At 38.9% G+C, this 25093-nt stretch overlaps 1 protein-coding gene across 5 annotated transcripts; it reads left to right on the plus strand.

Annotated features, from left to right (window-relative positions):
• The first annotated feature begins 5590 nt into the window (after positions 1 to 5590).
• On the plus strand, positions 5591 to 24369 carry LOC143293644 (prestin-like). Of its 5 annotated transcripts, none has more exons than XM_076604756.1 (4): positions 5591 to 5875; positions 9106 to 9222; positions 10200 to 11399; positions 13890 to 24369. In XM_076604756.1, exons 3-4 carry the CDS (start codon positions 11027 to 11029, stop codon positions 15944 to 15946), a joined length of 2430 nt encoding a protein of 809 aa, XP_076460871.1. In that variant the 5' UTR covers positions 5591 to 5875; positions 9106 to 9222; positions 10200 to 11026; the 3' UTR covers positions 15947 to 24369. The 5 variants fall into 5 exon arrangements, with proteins under 5 accessions (XP_076460871.1, XP_076460872.1, XP_076460870.1 ...); XM_076604757.1 differs by having other exon boundaries at positions 5591 to 5844; XM_076604755.1 differs by having other exon boundaries at positions 5591 to 5786.
• The last annotated feature ends 724 nt before the right edge of the window (positions 24370 to 25093 follow it).

Raw genomic sequence — 25093 nt, forward strand, 5'->3', positions numbered from 1 at the left:
AAATCAGCTGGCTTTTGCCCATTAACACAATGTTCCACGAAATTATATCATACAGTGTTGTACTGTTCAACTTTTACTAGCTAAAAAATATCACTGAACAATTTCTGCATCTATATTTGTGTGCATGTATATGTGATTGAAAATTGACTATAGGCTCAATCAGTCCCAACCACCTTTCCTGAGCTAACTGAATACTCAGTTCTTGGCATGAGCGGGTCAAGATTAAAATATATATATATATATATATATATATATATATATATCATGCAGTGATACATGACAATAGAGAGATTCAACCCAAGTACTTCTCAGTTGTCAATCCCATTTCATGACCAACACCACACTGCTGATATATTTTTTTTAATGACTTCTTCTTGTCTTTTCATAATATTATGAACACACAGATAAAAATACTTTTTTTTAAAAGCAAAGCCAGATAAAGTGCTTTTTCTATCTGTGAAATGTAGGGGAAATGCAAACAGTGCATGATATACATTTGTAAATTCTGTAATGGCCAGTGTTTTGGTTGGTACTTATGATTGACATGCTTGATAAATATGCAAGGTCAAAAACAAGTGCAACACAAAATAAACATTGATTTGTTGTCTCTTGCTTTTCGTTACTGAAACAAAGATCCAAAAGGAAACATCCAGTTAGGGAGTTTCTGTGTACAGATTTTTGTAAAACAAAAAACCAGACAGCAAAAAATTCAATGATTTTGTTTTAAGTTTTATGAGATGCTTCATCAGACATTGTGCATGATCGGGCTGACTTCACATAAGACAGAACAAGCTGCTGGATTTCTGAACGCAGTTCCAAAGTCTGTACTACATCAGGGTTTTCATTGCTGGCAACAGACTTCTGAAAAACAGTTCATTTGTATCAGTTTCCTTTTCTGGTTCCTTTCAGACATTCAGAACTTCCCTGTCTATGGCAAACAACTGTTCTTTTTTTTTTCCAATGATTGAGGGGGGTTCTTGATATGTTCTGAACTGAACATTTGAAGAGAACTCTCATCTGACTGAACAAAGAGCGGACTGATTTGGCATTTTTCCTCTCCTGGTGCAACACTGCACTCATCGCTGTGTTGATGATTACTTATTGTAGATCCAGTGGAAGATGGTGGTATTAAAAATGTTAAAGAATCATACAGATACCACTTTCGTTTCTTGCATGCAGCTTGGCCTGATGTTATTGTCATTTCTCTGTGCTTCTTGCGAAAGTGATCTCGTATGGAAGTCCATCTGCTTTTGCATTCTGCCACAGTCACTGAAATCATAAATGTGAGGAGAAATGAGTGGGAGATCCATAAATAAAATTTTAAAAAATCATACTTGCAAAAAACATTCTATACATACAGCTGGTCTTCTACACTTTGTCTATTCACTTTATACATTGCATGATTTTTCCTGCTCTTATGTATTTTCAGATTCCTGGCAAACAGAATTATTCACTTTTAATCCACCTCAGACTTGGCAAGTCGACAGTCACAGCCATCATCAAGAAAGCTGTTAAGAGTTCTAATAAACTTGCACATACCTCCTCTGAGAACACATGGACAAAAGACAGCAACAGATTTTTTTCCATAGGTGGAGGTTTTCCTTTGTGTGTTGGTGCAGCCAAAAAAAGTCATGCGGTTAAAAGGTCACCATTCAATTGTGCTGATGGCAATTGTGAATACAACTGGAAAATTTCTCGTGATGTATGTGGGTGGTACTGGAAGTTGTAGTGATGGAGGCGTATTTCAAGACTTCATTTTTCAAACCATTCAAATTTCCAAAGAGCTACCACACACACACACACACACACACACACACACACACACATATATAATTTAATGTAGCATTTACTCTGGTCCAACTTAATGAGTCCATTTCCAAGACGATTCTTAAACAATGAAAAACATCTTCAATTGAATTACCAGGTGTCGGGATCATGGATGCAAACTGAATGTACTTTTGGTGTGATTTTTATCAGTTTTGCAAGTGATATGGTCAAAGCAGTCTGTGTGTTCACAGCTACATCAAAGACAAAGAAGTAGAATGCACAAGACACCGTATTCGGAATGACAGCCACACTCAACAGTTGGAAGGTCTTCAATGCACATGAAAGTGGTTGGGCATGAAGGTCTTCAATGCACATGAAAGTGGTTGGGCATGAAGGTCTTCAATGCACATGAAAGTGGTTGGGCATGCAAAGTGACTATGTCAGTGCGGAATGCCCTGATGTCATATTTCTTGTCTCCAGCAGGAAGCCTTCGTTGGCAAACTTCATCACAAGTCTGTGAAAACTGAACTGTGCTCTTTCTTTCTTTCCTTACGTTACATGACCAACATCGACTTGCTGATGTCTCTGTCATAATTGAGGCATGCTGGGTATTTTAGTGACTCCATAACCCATCGAACACTGACATGGATGACAGTATCATTTACGTGCTTCATAACCCACCGATTACTGACATGGATTACAGAATCTTTTCGTGCCGATTTGATATTCTGCATGTGTATACACATGAAGGAGGTTCAGGTACTAGCAGGTGTGCACATACGTTAACCTGAGAGATCAGAAAAATATCCACCCTTTACCCATTAGGCACGGTTACCGAGATTCGAACCAGGGACCCTCGGATTGAAAGTCCAACGCTTAACCCACTCAGCTATTACTGGTTTGATACTAAGCGGAAATTCATTTAGTACAGAGACATGACAAAAATTCTTTATTTTTGAGGATGGCACACTTTTACACATCCAGTCCACGCCCTGAAACACGGTCTATACTACACAATACTACATATAAGTTATAGCATTCACTACACAATACTCAGTACCTAAAACCATAAGCATGCACTACACAATACTACATAAACATGGTAATAATAATATACACACACACTCACACATGCGCAATCACACACACACACACGTCATGTTCGCTGTGCTACGCTTGTCTCAAGCCGCCCCCTCTCTTGGCTGACAGGTTGTTTAGGCCCATCACCCACGGGGCCTCAGCATCAGCCGTGCATCAGTTTTTGATGCCTCGCTACATTTGTCAAAAGGACACCTGAAAGCTGTAGCGAGGCTCAATACAATTTTCTGTGACACCTTATTTTCACTGTGAAGCTGCGAGTGTTTTCATGTCTGGTGGTCCAAGACCACTATCTCTGATGCTTTATATATGAGCTGTTTTTTTTCTGTAAACTTTGTTTTGCTTTTTGTTTCATACACACTTATTACAGTTGGGTTTTTTTTAAGTGCGAAAAGAAAATTGTGTATTGGTAGCAAAATCCACAAATGTATCAGTTTTGACAGAATTAATGATTTTAACACAGCCACCCTGTCTATATGTGTTATTTGTTTTCTTACCCGGCCATACCCCGTACAAGTTTACCACAATAACATCGATCTGCTAATTTCTCAGAGCAATTCATACTCGCAGTTTTGTGATTCCTTTGTAAACCAAACTCCTAAACTCGTAAAGTTCGGTGGGCTCTATTCCGATATACCTTGACGCTCTAAATAACGAACATAAGAATTTTTGGTGCTTTGTAGCCAGATTGAACCAGTATTTACAGAAATCATACGAAAGCCAGAATTACTTCAAACAGTGTCCACTAAGTACATGCAAGTCTCAAAAAAGATTTTGTTTGTTTGTTTGTTTGTTTTGGTTTGTTTTGTTTTTTTTTGTTTTGTTTTGTTTTGTTTTTTTGTGGGTTTTTTTGGTCATATACTAAGATAAATTCAGTATACATCTGCATATTGCGAGAGTTTATATGTTCCATATTATTAATCCTTATACTCTGTAATCTCTATTTTCACGTGTCATTATTGCCAGTATCTCAGCACATAAGACAAACAGATAAGAAGAGAGTTGGTCACCCTGTCTGCACTCTTGTTCCACACTGAACCAACTAGAGCCGGACCTCATCATTACCGGTCAACGCAATTTGATTAATATTAATATAAAAGCCTTTTATCCAATATACATGGTATCCAGGACACAACATGGGTACCAGACACGTCCGCGTTCAGAAATAGGCAAAATCTGCCAGGCTATAGACTATATACTGACTGTATCATACATCAGGTATCCTGACACAGTGACAGGCAGCATAGTCCTAGCTCTCATTTCTTTTGTCAGTTGTGTTGGAATGTGATTGTGCGTTGAAGTGAAAGTTGTGTAGGCTATGTGCTTTATGATGGAGTGGAGTATACACTGGTGCGTGTTTTGTGCGATTCTGCCTCCGGAACTTCAAGTTATTTGGACATGTTTTCTGTGTAACCTGGCAAGTATTCTTGCTTGTCAGAGCAAGCCATTTCTTCACCATCCCCTTTCGCACGCGCACTGAGCCCCTCCACGTGTTCCTGAAGCTGACCTCTACCACAGGCCCTTGCTTGATGCTTGGATCTGGCCCCAAGTATCTTTCCGAACTCCTCCATATCTGGCCCCAAGTATCTTTCCGAACTCCTCCATATCTATACCCCGTCTCGCCAGCTCCGTTCTTCCTCTGATACTCGACTTCTCAGGATACCTCACGTCAGAAATAAGACCTATGGACACAGATCGTTTTTTTTTTTTTCAATCGCCAAAGACGACGGTGGAACAAGCTCCCTGACTAGTAACCTCCGTCATTCTGATTCCCTCACATCTCAGTTTAAATCTCGTCTCAAAACTCACCTTTTCCCTCAGCAGTAAGTTCAATTGTGGCAGGTCCACTTCCTTTGCGTTAGCTGTGCTTGACTATGTGTGTATACATATGTATGTGTACATAACTACATGCATGTATACTACTAGTGAATGTGTATTGTGTGTACGTGTGTTTATGTAAGTTTGTGCCTGCCTATGTGTGCGTATGTGTTAGGGTAGCTGTTAGATATACATGTATGTTAAAATGTATGTATGCTGTGTGTGTGTGTGTGTGTGTGTGTGTGCGCGCGAGCGCGCGGCGCGCGCTAGTGTGTGTGTATGTAATCACATTTTGGTGTGTGTATGTAACATAGATGTAATGTTTTTATGTTAACAAAAGCGTGTTTGTAAAGCACCTAGAGCAGATTTCTGGATAGTGTGCTATATAAGTATCCATTATTATTATTATTATTATATTATTATTATTATTGAAATCAGTTCCGCGAATAAAAACGCGCATCAACCGAGTAACTTGATCGAGTTAAGCCGATCGCGAGACGAATAAAACACGAACTGATAAGCCCAGGATTGCTAGCACGCATTCAGATCATGGTCCCGAGGCAGTGCTCTCTCAGGGGGATAGAATCACGGACTTATAAACAGAATAAAATGATATTTTATATTGCTACAATAAATGCTGTTTGTGTCTTGTCCGTGGGTAAAATCTACTTCCCGCTTCGCATTCGTTTCGTTGCGCAAGTATCCATACCCTCGCCTTCTCGCCACTTGCACGCAAGCGCGCTTGTGATTAAAACGCATGTTTTCCCCTTCACCCCTCCAGAGGTTCTTTTGACCTTGACCTCAACATGTTGTTTTTGTAAAGAATGGCAACGCCTCTTTGCATTATTATGCCATTCTTTGATTGGCCCAAATTAACCAATCTGAATGGACGTTACGTCACATTTATTGTGCCGCTGTCACATGAAGCAGCACACAGCTGAAGAAGCTCAACTTTGAAAAGTTTGATCTTGATGAACGCACGTCGCAGAAGGTGACTGGCGTTGGTAGCGACGGGGGCGTGGGTCAAGTTGGCCTTTTGGTGGGGGGTGGACAGCTTCTTTCAGCTTTCAGCTTTGAAGCTCGTGACGGAGCCTGCGTGGACTGTAAGTCACTGAGAGTACACCACGTTTCGACCTTGTTGTTGGACTCGCCCTATTATTTGTACAGCCACGTTCGTGTGCAATCGCTTAAAGTAAACACTTTGGCGTTTGCATTTCGTGAAACTCTCTCTCTCTCTCTTTGACTGCCTGTCTGTCTGTCTGTCTTTCTCTGTGTGTGTGTCTCTCTTTCTTTGCTGGTCAGGCATCTGCTTGGCAGATGTGGTGTAGCGTATATGGATTTGTCCGAACGCAGTGACGCCTCCTTGAGCTACTGAAACTGAAACTGAAATTCTCTCATTGTTCCTTCCTTCTTCTTTCCTCGCTGTTCTAATCAAGTGTTATTTTTGCATGTACTTACGTTGTTCATCATTTTTTGTGACACAATTGAAATTTATTCATGCAATGTTATGCTTTTGTATTGAGTTTTAAATTGTTATATTTTCCCATTTCATGAGGGCAGGATGAAAACAAGCCACTTGTGCTTATTCTTTTTTTCCCTTAATAAAAAAAAAGGTTCTCTCTCTCTCTCTCTCTCTCTCTCTCTCTCTCTCTCTCTCTCTCTCTGTATCTTGTATCTCTCTCTCTTTCAATAAAGGCAAACTGTTGTATTACTATAAGTGTGTTCATGCACATTCAACATCAGAATAGTTTAGTTTGACTTAGCAAATAGCATCTGGTTCAAAGAACAGTCTCGCATAGCATGCAAGGAACCAAAGGAAACAAAATATGCAGCATTTGGGGCAAAGAAACAATGCAATCTAATAATGAAAGCATTCAGTTTCTACACTTTCTCCCAGTTTCTGTCAAGCTGTTTGTCTGTACTCTATACATTTGTGTCTGTATCAATATGAGTTATCTCTCTCAAATGGATCAGGCACATTACTTCTTTTATGTTTTGTTCAGAAAAAAATAGCAAGTTTTGGAGAATTTTGACTGTACTCATACTGTGACAATTGAATAAAATATGATTTGAATTTTAATACGATATGTTTACTGCAGATGCAATAAATGATTTAACAAAACGTTGTCTTGAAAGCATTAAGTCTCATGTTTGATTAAAGAGATGTGATCAGTCGAAAATAGTCCAGAGGAAAATCACACACTTTACAAAGTGGGGTGTTGCCCTATAGTACAGCAGTTTGTTGTCAAAGTTGGTTTGTTGCATCTTTTTCTTCACCATTTGCACGGCTCACCCAGCTTCTCTGTTGGCTTGAGAAAAGTAAGGACTACTGGTGTGGAGTCTGAACCTATAGTCTTTGGCAGACGAAGCCACTTTCTGTGATGTGGACTGTTGTCTGACACAAGGTCTTCTGGAATTCCAAGTTCAGCAAACACTTGCTTGAACTTCAGGATTATGGTTGTACTCTTCATTGATGATGAATGCTGTGCTTCACTTCAGTCTAGCGGGAGTAATAATCACACCATTGAACCTGAAAATATCAGCCCCTAGTTTCTCCCATAGTCTCATTTGAAGTTCAGTTGGTTTCAGTGGCACATATTGTTATGCTGGTTGATTCTGTAGGCATGGCATTTCTTGACAACTCAGGTCACAACTTGTGCCTGGCCATCATACCATCCGTTTTGCATTTTCTCTGCATTTTGGCAGTCTTTAGTGAATCTCCTGCAATTTTTCAAGGATTTCATTTCTTTGGCTTTGTGGTAAAGACTACTCTGTCTTGGTATATAATGTTTATAAGCAGTCCATCAGATACTGACAGGTCAGACTGCTCCCATCTTGTAGCCTTTGAGTGTTGCTTGTACATTACCTGGCCATCCCCGTTTGGTGTATCATATAACAAGCTGCAGATCTCTGTCGATGTTGACTCATGTATAGCCTGTAGTCATCTGTCACTGACAGATCTTGCTGACTCCAGCAGGTTGACAAAGGCTTCTATTTCTGTTGCGTCTGCATCGTCATCATGCTAAACAGGGCTGCATGACAGTGTCAGCCATGATGAGTTCTTTACCTGGCATGTGATGCATGTTGGCATTGAAACCCATCATGTGTACGAGCATATGCTGACATCATGGAGGACACTGGTCTAGATCTTTAGTCTGTAAGAGGGGAACAAATGGCTTCTGGTCTGTGTATAACTCAAAGGATGCAAGTCCCAGGGACTTCTCAAATCGCTTGCATGCCCAGACACTGTCCAAATACTCTTTTTCAATCTGTCTGTATTGCTGCTCTGTTGTTGTCAGGGTGCTTGACACAAAGGTGATCGGATGTTGCTGACCCTTTTCATCTGTCTGGAAAAATACTGTTCTTACCTATAGCTGCTGGCATCAGCATTTACAGCAGTTGTTCAGTCAGCTCTGTAGAACGACAGAGAAGGAAGCTTAACAATTCTCTTTCACAGTATTCAAGGCTTCTTGAAGTCTTCCTGATGTGGTCCACAATGCCAGTGTGGATTCTTTTGCAGCAGCCATGTCATCGGCTTGAGTATGGTAGACATCCCCTGTGTGTAACATCCAAAGTTATTAATTGTACTCAACACATGCAGCAGTTCACTGACATTCTTGGGAGCAGTCAGCTTGGTCACTGTTTCAACTTTTGGATCAGGATGGATGTTATGCTCACTGTGACATATCCAAAGAATGTGACCTTTTGCTGCCTGATGTGACATTTGTTTTGATTCAGCTTCAGTCCTTAGTCCCTGATCATGTCCCTCTACAGTAGCCTGATGTACAATGATATCATTAATGATGATTTTGCATACTCCTAGATACCCTAGTGTTTTTTCCATCTTTCTCTAAACTCATCAGTGTTGATGTTGATGCTCATGGCAAGTCTGCACATGCAGTAGTGCCCTAAAAGTAAAAAAAAGAAAAAAAGAAAAAGAAAAAAAAAAGTAGTAAGTAGTTTGCTTTCTTTTTTCTGGACTTGATAATAACCTCCAGAAACAACAAACACCATGGATATCTTGGAGCATGCTAGTTTAGGTGCAGTATTGTTGAGGTTGGGTACCTTGAGATGTGGTCTTCACACTCTTGTTCAAATTCTTGAAGTCAGTACAAATTCAGACATTTTACCATTCTTCTTTTTAACTGGCATTACAGGAGCACACCAGTCAGTTGGAGCTGTTGTTTTCTTTATGATGCCATTCTTCTCCACCCTGGCCCTGTCAGGTTCCTGCTTCACCTTATGGATAGGGAAAGGAATGCATTGAGCAGTGGTGATACAGTATGGCTTGGCACCGTCTCAAAGCACAAGTTTGACAGGTGGTGTATTCAACAGCCCTATGCTGCCATCAACATTTTCATCCTTGACTTCATTCAGTTCCCTGACCAGTCAGCTTGATTCACATGCTGCTCTGCTGAACAGGTTGCTGCCTGCCGACTGAGGTACCACTGGGATCTGGTGGGCGAACTCTTTGCCGTTGTGTGTAACTTCTGCAGTGAACTCGCCTAACATCTTCACTCTTCCACCAAGTGATTTCGGGTATGCAGTGGATGAGGCATGAAGTGCAGGTCAATGTGATAGTTTCTTACAATGTTTTCTTTCATGACAGTGACAATAATATTAAGTTATTGATCAGTTATTGTCTTCAACAAATAGTCAGTCTGTCTAACTCAGGTTGTACAGGTATCAAATGTTTGACTTTTCAAGACTACTGCTCCTCTTGAGCCCTTAATATAGAAGAGAGAATCTTTGTGGATGTTGCCATCCCCCTGATGAACTTTGGTTGCCCTTCTGAACCACTGGAAGTCTTCAAGCCAGTCCTCCCACTTACTTGATTTGAGTGAAAATTTTGTTGATGGATCACACCTCAGAGTCACAGTTATTTTCTTATCACTTCTTTACTCTTCTCACACCAAATCAAGTTAGCCTGTGGGTGATAATGAACATCAAGTTAATACAAATCCATAATATAAATCAGAGTACAGCATAGAGCAGTTGTTCAAGCTGTTTACTCAGCAGTTGTTAAGTTGCTAAGCGAGAACAAGGAAAATCACTCATTTCATTATTAACATCAGTATAGACAGTGTGAGTTGCTTTCCTTTATAGTTTAAACTAGTCTATAATATGTACACACACACACACACACACACACACACACACACACACACACACACACACACACACACACACACACACACATTCTATACATTTGTGGATTAGCTTCACCATCAGACTTTTAACTTTTCAAAACTTTTACTGCTTCTCTTGAGTCGATAGCATAGAACTTAGAAGAGAGAATCTTTGTGGATGTTGCCATCCTCCTGATGAACTTTAGTTGCCCTTCTGAACCATAAACAGTGTGTGTTGCTTCCCTTCATAACTTGTACTAGTTTATATATGTATATCTACACATTCTATACATTTGTGTGTGTGTGTGTGCGTGTGTGTGTTTGTGTGTATGTTTCAGCTTGAAGTTGTTGAATATCCTCAAAATGATTTTTTTGTGTACTTTGCAGGGATCAGATATCTCATCACACAAGACAATTATGAAGACTACATGATTTACTAGTCACTTTGGTTAGTATTCTTCTACATTGCCAGTCTTCAGAAAGTCGGCGCTCACTAGGAAAAAGTCTGAATCAACAATGATAGTATAGTATGAAATTATCTGTCAATGTGAAGCAAATTAAAAACTGATAGTCACAGAACAAATAACGTGATCCCCACCATATCCAGATCTGAACCCTGATTGTTCAAAAGCCTTTATAGTTTTGTATTTTCTGAACCATGGTGAAGTTTGCTGATAAAAAGAGATAGCTCCAGTTTCAGTTTCTCAAGGAGGCATCACTGCATTTTAACAAATCCATATATACGCTACACAACATCTGCTAGGCAGGTGCCTGACCAGCAGCATAACCCAACGCACTAGTCAGTCCTTGAGTGCCTGTGTATAAATGTTACCTGTCAGTGTGGATTTCTTTTTCAGAAATTGGGCAGAGCTCAACACTTATGTTGCCATGGGTTCTTTTTCAGTGTGCCAGGTGCTTTGATCTGCACATGGGACTGTGGTTTGCCATCTCATCTGAATGACTAGATGCTCAGTTTGATTTTCCAGTTAAACTAGTCAAACTAGGGAGAAAGGGTTAGAACGGATTCAAACCCAAACCATTACAGACTCCTAATTGGCATATAAGTGTCTTAGCCATTCTGCCATCTTCCCCCAGAGTAATTTCACACAGTAAAATTATCATCAACCGACAAAGTGAAACAAATCCAGTGTGAAGACGGAAAGCGTGTTGGCGCATACATTTTGGAGGACCAGACAGCATAAAACCGTGCCACCATGGGTGAGAATGGTACAACTGCTCCTGGTGAGCCTGAGGCTGACAGATCTGCAGCTAGCACCCCGCTTTTGTCAGACTGTGCCAAGTTCACCTCAACAAGCAGTGGAAGCATGGAATTGGTAGGCCTTAGAGAAAGGAAACTGACCAAAGTGTCTGAGTTTGAAGCCCAGTACAGACAACCTGATGATAAAATGACAGTACTGGAGTCGGCAAAAGAGGTGGTGATGAAGAAATGCTCCAAGTTCTCTCTGCGGAAACTAGTGGTCTCCAACTTCCCTATCCTGTCGACACTGAGACATTACAGACCTCTACAGGACCTGCCTAGTGACGTGGTGGCTGGCCTCATTTCTGGGATCATGATGATTCCACAAGGTATGCAGTTTGAGGAAACTGAAGTGGTCCAAAGTTTATAATATGTATTTAAATGGTCTTGAATTTATTCTGTTTAGATAGAGTGAAGCACAGAAGTGTTGGCACATGGCTGTAACTGAAGACTGCATTGCTTTGCACGCACTTGTATACATTGTATATATGTATGACAGGACTGACAGGACTTATTACTGATGACGATGACACTGACTACCGAAGAGAAATTGACAGGTTTGTGAACTGGTGTGAAGAAAATTTCCTTGAGCTGAATGTTGGCAAAACCAAAGAGCTTGTAATCGACTTCAGAAAAAAGAAATCAACTTTAAATAAAATCATCACAAAAAATGAAGTGGTCGAACAAGTAGACTCATACAAATATCTCGGTGTGATAATCGACAATAAGCTGTCTTGGAATGAAAACTCAACTGCACTCATTAAAAAGAGCAACAGTCGCATGTACTGTCTTAGAAAAATGAAATCTTTTAATGTATGCAAGCAGATGCTCCAAATGTTTTACACATCTGTTGTCTGTAGTGTTTTAACATACGGAGCCGTGTGCTGGGGGGGAAACCTGACCAAACATGACAAAGACAGGTTGGAAAAAGTCATTAGGAAAGCGGGTGGGGTGGTGGGTATAAGACAAGACACCTTTAGCGACATGCACAATAGAAAACTGACTGACAGACTAATAACAATTTTGACCGACGTAAGACACCCACTACATGATGACATTAATAGCAGAAGGTCAGACATAAGTGGTAGGTTTAGAGCTCCACGCGCAAGAACATCTCGATACATTCATTCATTTATTCCTACAGCCATTCGCGCACACAATCAAAACATCCAATACACTAAGTGAACCCTCCCACCCCCCAAGCCCCCTCGCCACAGCAACACCTGAACTTCACCAGCAGACGAGTGTATGGGAGCAGACATTATGCGTGCATGTGGGACTGAGCGGGTGAGCATGGGCAAGCAAGCATTTGTGTGTGTGTGTGATCGGAAGTGATTTTTAAATATTTTCTTATTTTACTTGGATTTCATGTATCTTAATGTTAATGTTCTAATCTTATTGGCGTGACATATGTTATGTGCATGCATACGTTTTTTGTGTGTGTGTGAGTGTGTGTGTGTGCGTGTGTGTGTGTGTGTGTGTGTGTGTGTGCATTTTACTTATATATACGATTTATTCCCTTGATGTTTTTATTTATGTATTGTTGTACAATACCTTATGGTCTTAACGTGTGTGTGTGTGTGTGTGTGTGTGCGTGTGTGTGCATGTGTGTGTATGTGTGTGTGGGTGTGTGTGCGTGCGTGCGCGCATGTCATTTTTAGTAATCTTATGCCCTTTTTTTTTGTTGGATGTTTTCATTTGTTAATATTGTTGTGCAATACCCTATTGTCTTAACATGAGTATGTGTGTGTGGGGAGTGGGGGGGTTAGTATATCGTCAGCTATTGGGAATTCTTATTTGACTAGTTTTAATCTCTTCTTATGTTGCGCATGATTTTATGCCAGTGTTTACAATGAGCCTGTGATTGCACAACTTAATTTCCATGTGGATTAATAAAGTGTTTTTGATTTGATTTGATTTGATATGATGTGTACAGGAACTTCAGCGCACATGTAGAAGATGCACTTAAGCACATATGCATGTACATGTATACAGTCTACACATTTTTTTCTCTTGTGAGTGTGTGTGTGACATGTAATGTGTCAATGTGTGTGTTGTGGTGTGTGTATAGGTGTGAAGGTGTGTGTGTGGGTGTTTAATATTAAGTTTTATCGGAGATGTTTCAAATTTCTATGTTTTTTGTGTCTGCTCTTTTATTCACAAGAATTGTTAGGACAAGAACAGCTGACATGATATAGTTTAAGCACCCATGATAAACCAGACCCACATCTACACACACACACACACACACACACACACACACACACACACATATCCACACATGCAAGCAGCTAATCAGATGTAATTATCCCTTATTTTTGTTATCTCCTATATGCATATACATACTATGTACATAACTGTTTTTTTTTATGATTCCTGTAGTCATTCTTGTTCCATTTTACCAATTTCTTTTGTTAACCAGGAATGGATTTAAAGTGTGTGAGTGAGCGTGTCTGTTTGTGTGCGTGATTTTTAGGAGGGGGGGGGGGGGGGGGGTTAAATATAAAGAGGGTAACAGTATATTACTAGGTAAATTGTGCTATGGTGAAAGTAAAACAATCTATCCAGTGATTGATGTGGGCCCAGGGCAACTTGTATTGCTTCAATGTAAATGCTCAATGGGAGATTTTTTTTTGGATTGAGATATTGCACAGCTTTTTTGTATACTCTGTGTGTGTGTGTGTGTGTGTGTGTGTGTGTGTGTGTGTGTGTGTGTGTGTGTTGAATGAATGAGCAATCAAGAGAGGGAAAGAGACTGTGAGTCAGTTTCTGTCATTTTTTTTTTTTAACTTAAATTTTTTTTTTATGTCCTGTATCAGGAATGGCCTTCGCTTCTCTGTCCACCCTCAAACCGATTGTCGGGCTCTACATCTCTCTCTTCACCTCAATCACCTACTTTTTCCTGGGTACTGGTCAGCAGACGTCTTGTGGCTGCATTGCCATTCTCTCCATCATGATCGGCTCCATCTTGGATAAATATGAGGACAAGGTCAAGCAGTCAGCTGGTAAGGCACCATGTATGTCCACCCTCACAACTACAATGTCTTCTTTCTTAATCAATGCAACAACAACACCCATGACAACGCTGGATTATTCTGGAACAAGTTTTAACATGACAGGGGGAACCTCACTGGCTCCCGACTTAGATTCTGAGGATTTGGATCTGGAAGCAAAGAAACTGGGGGTTGCAGGGGGCCTGACTTTGTTGTGTGGCATCATCTTTGTTGTTCTGGGTAAAATAGGGCTGGGGAAAGTGACTGTTGTCATGTCAGATTCTTTAGTGAATGGGTTTACCGTCGGGGCGGCATTCCATGTGGGTAGCAGTCAGATGAAGACCATCCTTGGTCTTAGTTTTCTGCCCCGACAGAGTGGGCTCTTCAAACTGCTCAGGTTCTGGTATTCTGTCCTTAGCAACATCCACCGCTCAAACCCAGCATCCATCATAGCCTCATTTGTTTGCATCCTCCTTATTTATTTGGTAAAGCGATTTGTTAACGAGAAGTACAAAACAAAGTTGAGAGTGCCGATCCCAATAGAATTGTTTGTCATGATCTTAGCCACTGTGGTGACATACTTTTGTGATTTGTATGGCAAGTTTGGTGTCGGCATCATCAAAGAGGTGCCAACAGGGGTGCCTGCACCTCAGATACCTGATATCTATAATGGAATGGATTATCTTATGGATGGTCTGGTCATCATCATTGTTGCTTTTGTGCAGACAGTGTCTATGGCAAAGCTGATGGGGCTGAAACATAACTATAAGATTGACTCCAACCAGGAAATGTTTGCTTTGGGAATGATGAACATTGTGTGTTCCGTGTTTTCAGGATACATCTCAGGGGCTTCATTGTCTAGGACCATTGTTCAAGACAGTGCTGGTGGAAAATCACAGATTGCTTCATTGTTTGCTGCTTTGCTGGTCTTGTTGGTGATGTTGTTTATAGGTCCCTATTTCTACTACGTCCCTAAGTTGGCTTTATCTGCAATCATCGTTGTCAGCTTAAGATCCTTATTTCTAAAACTTCTTACCATTCCCGACATTTGGCGTAGGTCAAAGATGGACTGTATAATGTTTGTGACCACCATTGCTGCTGTGGTCATTTTGGATGTAGACATTGGCCTTTTGTTAGGGGTGGTGGTGTCCATCTTTCTGGTTGTTTTCATGACCATGAGGTCTTCTGTGGATGTGACCACTCACATTCCTGTGGGCGACACAAGTGTCTGGAGGTCCAAGGAGAATTACTATGGCGGTGATGAAACGACAAACGTCAAAGTCATCAGAGTCAACAGTCCACTGTACTTTGTCAATGCTGAGATCATTACTGATGCCATCTTCAAGAAAACGGGGATCAACCCTTTGAAAATGACATCTAGGACAGCTGAAGTTCAGAACCCTGTCAAAACAAATGGTACTAACGGCATAGAAGATATTGACAAAGCTGATGATGGAACAGCAGTGAATGACAGGTCAGAATCCACTCCAAACGTTGTGCTTCATGAAACAGGAGATGTGGAAAAAGGGGAAAGCCACCGACAGAACTTGGCTGATGATGAAAGTAAGCCCCATAGCCTCCCCAATCCTTCCAGTTCCCTCTCTCCCATCAGTGCTGCTCCTTTCTCGGCACTGGTGCTGGATCTGTCTGGGGCTTCCTTCATCGACCTGATGGGCGTGAAGGCTTTGGAGTTCCTGATTCAGAAGTACAGAAGTGTGGGTGTGGATGTCTATGTGACTGATGTGACGGAGAAGTGCTTGGATACTCTGAAGAAGTCTGGATTCATGGCCAAACATGGGGACTTGGTTTTCCTGGCGGTCGACAGTGTTCTCTCTCAGCTGTCCCAGGATGAGAATCAGGAAGGCCAAATCACAAAGCTCTAAAGACCATTACTATGGTACTAACAGCATTGTCCTTTTGTCTGTTTAGACATAGAACTCTGATAGTCATCTCTCTATGTTATATATGTCTCTTTCTTTGTCTAGATCTGTCTAGAGTTGTTGATCTGTTTGTCTCTCTCTTTCTCCCTCTCTAGCCCCATCTCTTTCCCACCCTCTTTCTTTTTCTCTGTCATTTCTTTCCTTCTTTCTTTGAACCTCTTGGAAGATCACCATTGGGTTGTCTAGAGAGATGACTGCATTCTGCAGTGTACAGAAGACAAGGGATACACTTGTATTTGACCAGTGAATAATGCATTATATGAAAAATGAGGCTAGTGGTAAATGTCTACATATCTTGAATAGTGTGTCCTCTCAGCTGCAGTTGTCAAGCTTGAAAAGCCAGTTCAAAACAAGACTGAAATAACAGTGTTTGAAGTTAAAAGATGTTCAGTTAAAATGGTTTCAAACAGGAGTTATTCATAGGCTTACCTACTCGAAAGTATTTGCACAATTGTGAGATTGTTGAGTATCCCATGTGTACACTTTGTAATCAAGACATTCAGGATTTGCACTGTTGTAAGACTGTTGAGGATGCTGAGTGTACACTTTGTAATCAAAAAGATATTCAGGATGTTTACATTTGTCATGTCAGTGTTCTGAAATGAGGTCTTTTGGGATAAATTTTGAAAGAACGCTGTATGAAATATGCCATCATTGTTAAATGTTCAAACTATGTGAAGAGCTTAATATCTTTGGTACAAAAAAAAGAGACTTTATTACAGATATCTGATTTGATTTCATGCTACTTAACAGCGTCCAAAGTACTTAGTTATAGCAGAGGGAATTTGGAGAAGGTCTGAGATGAACATACTTGTTTTGTTAGAATGTAAACAGTGAGGGGGCTGAAGAACCAGAGAAAGCGTGAAAACAATGTGTGGAGAGTTTATATTCAATCCTGGACTGTATCAGCAGCCAGTGGAGTTGTTTCAGGAGGAGGTCGAATATGGTCACTCTTAGAGCATTTCAGTGCAAGCCGGACTTTCTGCAGTTTATGAATAATGTACTGTGGAGAACCAGCAAGCAGGGAATTACAATAATCCAGTTTTGGGAAGACAAATGCACAGATGAGAATTTTGGCTGTGTCAACAAACAGGAAGTGACGAATGGAAACAATGCGGCAGAGTACCATGTATGCATACTTACAGATATTAGAAACAAGCTTGTCCATGGACATATCACTAGACAGAGTGACACCAACATTTTTTGTGTGATCTGTAAAGGGAATGTTGGTCTGACCTACAAGGACAGAAGTGGGTGTTGTATCTTGGAAGGACAATTTTTTAGACTTGATCAGCAGTGCTTCAGTTTTCTCATCGTTCAGCTTTAGTTTGTGCTCATCCATATTTTAACTCATCAAATGCATACGTGACTGATATGGCTGTGATTAGTTGTTCTGGATGAGCTGATTTCTGCATCTGTGTGTCATCTGCGAATGTATGGTGACTGATGGAGTGTTCTTTGAAACAATGAAAGTGGGGTCAAGCGACTGTGTGTGTGTAGAAAACAAACAAAATAAGCCCCACTATGGAACCCTGTGGAACACCATACCAAAGACAGGGTGATGCTGACTTCGAGCCTTTCACCACAACTGTTTGAGTCCTATCAGGCAGCTATGATCAGAGCCTTGATGGAGCCATGCTGTCCAGGCTGTCTCACAGTCTCTGCACTTTGCTATGATCAAGATAGTCGGCAACAGTTTGAGGAAGCTGTGCTGGTGGCACAATCATGGGCATGTCACACTCTTTGTTTTGAGCAGCAAGTTGGTTGGTGATGTTTTGAACAACTGTTTACATGACTTACTTTGCTCAATTTGAAAACTGTTATAGTCTTGGGGGCTAGCATAATGTTTGTCATGATTCTTTTTTCTGCATAATAGCTGCTTGTGGATGTACAAACCAGTAGAAGGCCAGCGTCTTTCAGCCTGACGTGCGCATTAGCTGCCATGACCTGCTCACTTTAGCTCTTAAACTTACAGTTGAAGTCAAATTATGCATTATTTACACATTGATGAAGTAAAAACATGCAGGTTTATATATCATTTTATGTAATAAGATTCTTACCCCTTTTTGGCCATTGTTACTTACGTTTTTTTTCTTATACAGTTGTAGACCTATGTAGATGTGCTGTGGCTCCCACAACCCACTGTTTTTGTTTTTATATTGTGATATGAAATATTATGTAATTAATCATGTGATATGCTCTCCCCTCCCCCTCTCCTCCTCCCTCTCTCCCTCTCTCTGAGTTTGTGGGTGTCTTGCTTTGGGTTTTTTTCAAAGTAAAATCGATACTTGTACAACTTCTATATTACACATGGAATAGTATATTGATCTTGAAATTTCTGTCTGTCTTTGTTCTTCGTTTTTACAAGCACAGAAAAGAAATGAATTACCTGGAAGATGTTATAGGCTCATGAAATTGAATGCTCCTTTCTGAGCTGAGCTGATTAATTTTTGTGATATATAGGTCTATCAGCTGATCTGATGATATTTGTAATATATAGATTTATCTGTTATTGATTTGTTATGCTTCTTTTCCTTGTAATGTCAGTTGTTCATTTGTTATGCTTCTTTACCATTGCCATGCAACATATATTGGGAACTGTGTGTTTTTGATTTGGTCAGTTTCACACATGGTTGGTCAAAGCATATTGTTCATTTATAATCCCTCCTGTTTGTCTGAGCTCTTTCATTCATCTCATGTAAAGTTATAATCTACACTGCTTTGTGTAATATATGTAATATCTGTATAACAGATTGGAAAATAATGCCAGTGCTAGCTTAATTATTGATGCTTTTTTTAAAACTTAATTGTGGAAAGATATGCATATATATAAATTCTGTTTAGGACACTTGTGCCTTTTTATGTTATTGTTACTTTAATATTACAGACTCTATGATAATTGAAACAAGGAAAACCAGCTCTAATTGATTAGTTCAAATTGAAAACATTTAAATTGATCAGTGTTAGTGTTAATCTGAGTGTATTAAAATGAATTTTGATTTGTGTTTAAATGCAGACTTGGAATTCTAGAATATTTTTTATGTTCCGGTATTTAGTTTTGACCACTGTTGGTTGTGTTGTTTTGGTCATGTCGAGGACCTGCTGCTTTCAGGTACTTACATTTATATGCTGGAGGAACACAAAAGTAATGAATTGTCATTGGAATTTTTTCCTTTTTCATGCCATACAAACACCAAAAAGTAACTGTATTTTATGATTTACGGGAGGAAACCAGGTGACTTTTACAGCCATTTTGTGTGGGTGAAAGGGTGTGGTGAGGGATGGAGGGGGTGTTGATTGATTTCACTTTCTTACTTTTGCTCCAGTAATGGTCACAGTTTTGACAGTGTGTATTTTGTCGACATTCGAAGAAGAATTGCCGCGCTAAATTGTCGCCAAAGCTGAGTGGTTGTTCTCCATGTTGTCGAACATTCATTGAGACATGTTTAAAACCTTCAGAGAACACTGTGCAAGTCAGTATGTTCTCTTTGAGGAAGACACCACCTCTGGGCACATGCAGACAACAGTCTGTTTTGACAATCCAGAAAATCTGACATACCTTTACCTTTTACTATATTCAAATTTCCAGTTGACAAATAATCCAAAGAGATTGTCTTTACATACTGCATGTATTTTCATGTTGAGGTGGCTGTTGCTGCTTTTCACTTATATTTTCCACTTTCTTTTGAAGTAATATTTATAGGCTGTCTATACACACTGTATTTCTTCAGGTGTAATCAACTACAACTGCAATATCCATTTTGTTGATTGTTTCTTGTTTGTTTGTTTTTCTTTATATATATCATCTTACTTTAAAACACTGCCAGTGTTATTCTCAGAATGCATTTAAAGTGCCATATTTCTTGTGTGATCAGATGATCATATAATATACAGTATTTCTCATAGATTTGATCACAGGCAAGTAAAACTTGTCAAGTACTGTGACTTATAATCATTTCATTTCAGCAGTATGAACACTGGCTTGGCTAGTGTGGGTGAGTCCAGGGGTGCATGTGAGCGTGTGCAATATGTTTGTGTGTGTGTGTGTGTGTGTGTGTGTGTGTGTGTGCGTGCCATGTGCATGCATGCATGTGCATAGATGCATGTGTGTTCTTGTGTAGCTTTTCTGGCATTGTAAAAGGCTTAGACATGTTTGAAAGCAATATATAAAAGTTTTGTATTATGATGATTATGATTATTATTAGGTGTTTGTATTATGATGATGATGATTATCATTATTATGAGGTGTATTTCAGTTAAATGCACAGGATGAGGTAAAAACACTCATCCACTTCAGTTTCTGGAAATGGTCAGGAGACGTTAATTTTATTCTCAAGTCATTTGTACCATCAGGCATCAGTCAGTTGCCTGCTCACTTCCGTCTGTGGCCAGTGGCATTTGGTTTTAGGCTGTCAAGGCCTGACCAGTGGGTTAGGTCCATGTGCAGTTCTGTTTCAGTTCAACAATTGGCTGATATCAGAGACTGACTTAAACTTTCAGCTAGTGGGGCCAACAACAAAGTGAGCGCTGTGTGATCATTGATTTCTCCACTGCAGTGGGAAGTCTTTAACAGCTTAGTCTTTTGTGAAGGACTATGATTCTCAAACTAGGAGGCATGTTGCACTCACTTTCAGTGCTGCAGCCTTAGCCGACTGTCCTAAAATCTGTTTGGCCGACAGAGTGGGGATGTAACTTGGGCAAGATGCTCAAAACCATATTCAGATTCTTGACCAGATAGTCGGGACAGCAGTTGCTTCCTCTGCTGTCTGATGGTCTGAGTTGGGCATGACTATACACACAGTTCAGGCATTAGCTCTCGTTGTTTTTTTTTTTCTTTCTTTTTAAAGCAGATGTGTTGTAGGTAATATGGATCAGTCTGCACATTTTGAAGTCTCCTTGAAACTGGAACTGAAGTAAACTTACTCTTTTTTTTTTTTTCTTTTTGTCTTCTGTGATGTATTCTGCCTGGTAACTTGGAAAAAACCACCACCAAAAAACAGAAAAACCCTAGCGCTTTTAGAGGGGCAGCTTTAACAGATATGTAAATCTGCATTATACTTCCAGTATTCTTTGCTACGTGTTGAGCATTTTACTATTTTTCTTCTATGCTTTTATATATATATATATATATATATATATATATATAAACATTTTAACATTTTAATGTTGTTTGCTGACCTGACCCTTTTGGGGGTTCAGATTTCATCCTTTGTGTTCCTCAGTGTGTCATTCATCTTCTGTAACCTAAAACAAGATGAAGAAAAAAAAAAAAGTTTAAAAAAAAAAAAGGGTTTACCCCGACACTTTTAGAGGGGCAGCTTTGACAAATATCTCCAGTATACTTCCAGTACTCTTGGCTGCTTGTTGAGTATTTTACTGTTGTTGGTTTTTTTGTGGTTATTTTTTTGTTGTTGTTTGTTCCTCCTCCCCCCTTTTGGGGTTCAGATTTCAATATGTTTTCCTCATGTTTTGTGTCATTCTTCATCTGTAACCTAAAACAGACACAAGAAGGAAGAAAAAAAATGTTGTGAGAAAAAAAATATTGTTGTGAATGCAGTGAAGGACCCATGCAGTGGTCGGAGTTCTGACTTGCCAAGCATGGACATGTAGTTACTATAATTATATGCACAAATTTACAAGCATCAATGGGAACATTCAGTTTTAAATGGAAGAGGGAAGAGCTAAAGCTTTGTTGGATAAGGATCAAGAATATATACAGAGAGAGAGAGAGAGAGGGAGAGAGAGAGAGAGAGTGTGTGTACTTACTATACTGACTAGTTATTTGTTTATTTGGCTCAATTGTTTGCTTGTGCTTCTGTATTAGTCTTTGTATACATGTGCAGAAAGAACACACACACACACATAGAAATTTAAAGATAGATATGCTGAAATCCACTGATGTATGTTTATTTTAATTTTTATACCGTTTCTTTTATTTTCAATTTGTAATAGATCAAACATGTAGTTTCAAACAGTTTTTCTAATTATATTCAGTTACTTTCACTTTTTTTCCTTTTTTTGTGTGTGTGCTTTTGTTGACATGTGTACGTTCATGTTAATCTGAATTTTTTATTTAAAATTTTTTTATTATTTAAAAAAAAAAAAAAAAAATTCTATATCTTACCCGATTTTTTCCTTCAGTTTTTATTGCCATGCTTGTATTTTTTTTTTTATATTGTTGTTTTGCTTGTGAACACTGCTGTTTCTTATGCCGTTATGACCAAAAATCAAACAATGATTTTAGTTAATAATATCTAGTTTTCATGCATGGATTTAATATAGTGTTTCTGATGGTTAACTGGGGAAATGGCTCCATATATTATGTTCATGTGCGTATTTCACGACTATGCTGACAGCTGTACCATTAGTTCAGTGTTATAAATTTATCAAGTTTCTTTTGCCTGTAATTATTGTATGATTTGTTTTATTTAAAAAAAAAAGAAAGAGAAAAAAAAAAGAATCCAGCATTTTGGGGGGACAATGTTTTTCTTTTTTTTCCCTCTTCTTGGATTTTTTTGTGTGAATGTACAGTTGCAGAGTAACAAAGTTTTTGAGGTAGTTGCATGTGGGGATATAGGGTGTCTCTTTCAGTACATATTGTATCCACACCTGGAAATTCAATTTGTGTCAGAAATGTCCTATTTTTTATTCTCGTCTTTTTCCTCTCTTTCTGCTAATTTTTTTTGTCTCTTCCTTTCTTATTTTCTGCCTTGCTGGTCCTTTCACATTTTCTTCCTAGAAAGCCTTGAATAAATTTTATCTTTTTCTAGATATGATAATTGTAAACTCTTGCTATGTTCAATATCTTTTTGCACATTGAACATGTGAGGTGCCTGATGACAATTTTTGGTTTTTATTGTTTATATTTCTTTGTATTATGTAATTTTTTCTCTGTTTAGTTTTTTGGTTTTTATTTTTATTGTTTATATATTTCTTTTGCATTATGTACAATTATGTTCTTTATTATGGATAGTTTTGTTTTAATCTTGAGAAAAATTGATGAAATTGTCGTGTCACAGGCATGTCACAAGTTCATTTGCATGAAAATGACTTACGTACTTGTGCCATATTTTTGTTTCCCTTTTTTTCAGATTCTATCGGATCAATTTTTATAGCTTTTCAGTTCTGAGGTAAATGCCCTATGTGGTCAATTGGGTGATGTGCAACAAAAATAAGATATAAAGTATATGAGGTACCTGCACTTATTCTATTCAGTCCCATTATTCAGTGTTCATGAAAATGAAATAAATTTTTACATGAAAATTGTATGTGAGGTATTGAATTTTTTTTCCGGTCAATCTGTTCATTGAAATGAAAATGATGTTTGTAAGGCATTGATTCACTCACAATCTGAAGCATTAAAAAGAAGATGATAATTGTATGAATTCCAGTCCTCAGTCACAGCAATGCAGCATGAAAATAGGTGTGTGGCCTCAAGTCCCCATCAGAAGCGTGCAAAGACTTCAAGGAAGTACCATATATACCTTGACAATTTCTCTCCTTCTAAGTTCACTAAAAAATGATAATGCCCACTGACCTAGGATCCATTCCAGGGTATTGTTTGTTTTTCTGTCTGAGCCAGTATCTGGGTACTTTAATCTTACTACTGGAGTTTTAATACTTTAATAATGTCAGTTATTTTGCTGTTAAGTATGTTTATAATCTGATCGACTGATTGGCAGCTTGTTTGACTTGTTATTTCACAGTTTAATATGGCGTCTATCAACAGATATATAATTGATTTGATATAAAAATAATCTGTATGGTTTAGTCGACACCAATCTTAGCTTTGCTGGCAGTCTATCTGAATGATTTTTTAGGCAAACTCTTCATTTGTGGAGACTGGAGTTTGTGTGTGTGTGTGTGTGTGTGTGTGTGTGTGAATTTTTATAAAAAGCAATTATTTTGAAAGATATACATAGGCAGATTTTTTCCCTTTTTTTCTCTGAGTTTCAGGACTGGAAACGATGTAATTTTAAAGAAATATATTTTAAAAGTTCATTATTTTAAAAGATGTATATACAGATTTTAGCTGAGTTTCAGGACTGGAAACACTTTCCTTTTATAAGTTTGATTTTTAGAAATGTTATTAAAAAAAAAAAAAAAAAAAAATTCCATGTGATTGTTAAAGATTTGTATGCAGATTTGTTTTGTTTAGCTTCAGGACTGTGTATGGAGATTTTTGTATGAGTTTAAGGACTGGAGACAATGATGATTAAAAAATATATTTAAAATAATCGGTTATCCAAAGAGAAAGAGAAAATTGTTGTCAAAGACATGATGATTTTTTTGTGTATGCTGACCTGTGTTAGTGTTTGAAAGAGGTATGTTTCTGTATGTGGAAGAATAAAATATGGAGAGCAATATGGTTTTGAATTGTCATGTTTTTGTATGTTTGTGGAGCATATATCATTTGATTACTGAAGCACAGCTTGTATGCATGCATGTGTCTATGCACACACACACTCTCTCTCTCACACACACAATCTCCTTGCTCATATTATGTCTTCCTCCCTCCCCCCCTTCTCTCTCTTTCCCTCTTTTCTCTCTCAAGAATTTGCAATCAGTGTTAATTTACTATGTAATATTTTCTTGCTGTTAAGTTTGTGTTAGCACACAACCGGACAAGCTCTCATAGACACACCTGTTTTTAGTATTCCCCCCCCCCTCCTTCTTTATATTCCAGTTATCAAACATTTACATGTACTTCATTAACATTGAACCAGTGATTTTTCTCTATTTTTGTGTTTGTGGGATACAACTCTCACGTAATGAGTGCCGGGCTTTTACATGCATCGCAATCACTGTAATATCGCAGACTCTGGGTCACATATTGTTTCTGTCTTGCTTTTGTCTGTTTGTTGTGTTTAGTTCTACTTCTAGTGTCCATAATACTTTTGATGGATTTTACAACATAAAACTGAATTCTGAGTTTTACTGCTAGTACCTGTGAGCTTTTGTGGAACATTCTTCCTCAGGAGGACACAGAATTCACTCCCCTCATCCACCATTTACCTGCCACCGCGCCAGCAAGGATCCAAAAGTCTGCACTCGAAGACCCACGCACACCATTTTGATAAGGTCACACAC

The sequence above is a fragment of the Babylonia areolata genome, chromosome 19 (assembly GCF_041734735.1).
Source record: "Babylonia areolata isolate BAREFJ2019XMU chromosome 19, ASM4173473v1, whole genome shotgun sequence".
Lineage (NCBI taxonomy): Eukaryota > Metazoa > Mollusca > Gastropoda > Neogastropoda > Buccinidae > Babylonia > Babylonia areolata.

What these genes read in the sequence shown, in the direction of transcription:
- LOC143293644 (XM_076604756.1), top strand. Translation starts at nt 11,027, where the DNA reads ATGGGTGAGAATGGTACAACTGCTCCTGGTGAGCCTGAGGCTGACAGA. An exon ending in GATCATGATGATTCCACAAG is followed by an intron (nt 11,400 to 13,889) that starts GTATGCAGTTTG and finishes GTCCTGTATCAG; the next exon opens with GAATGGCCTTCGCTTCTCTG.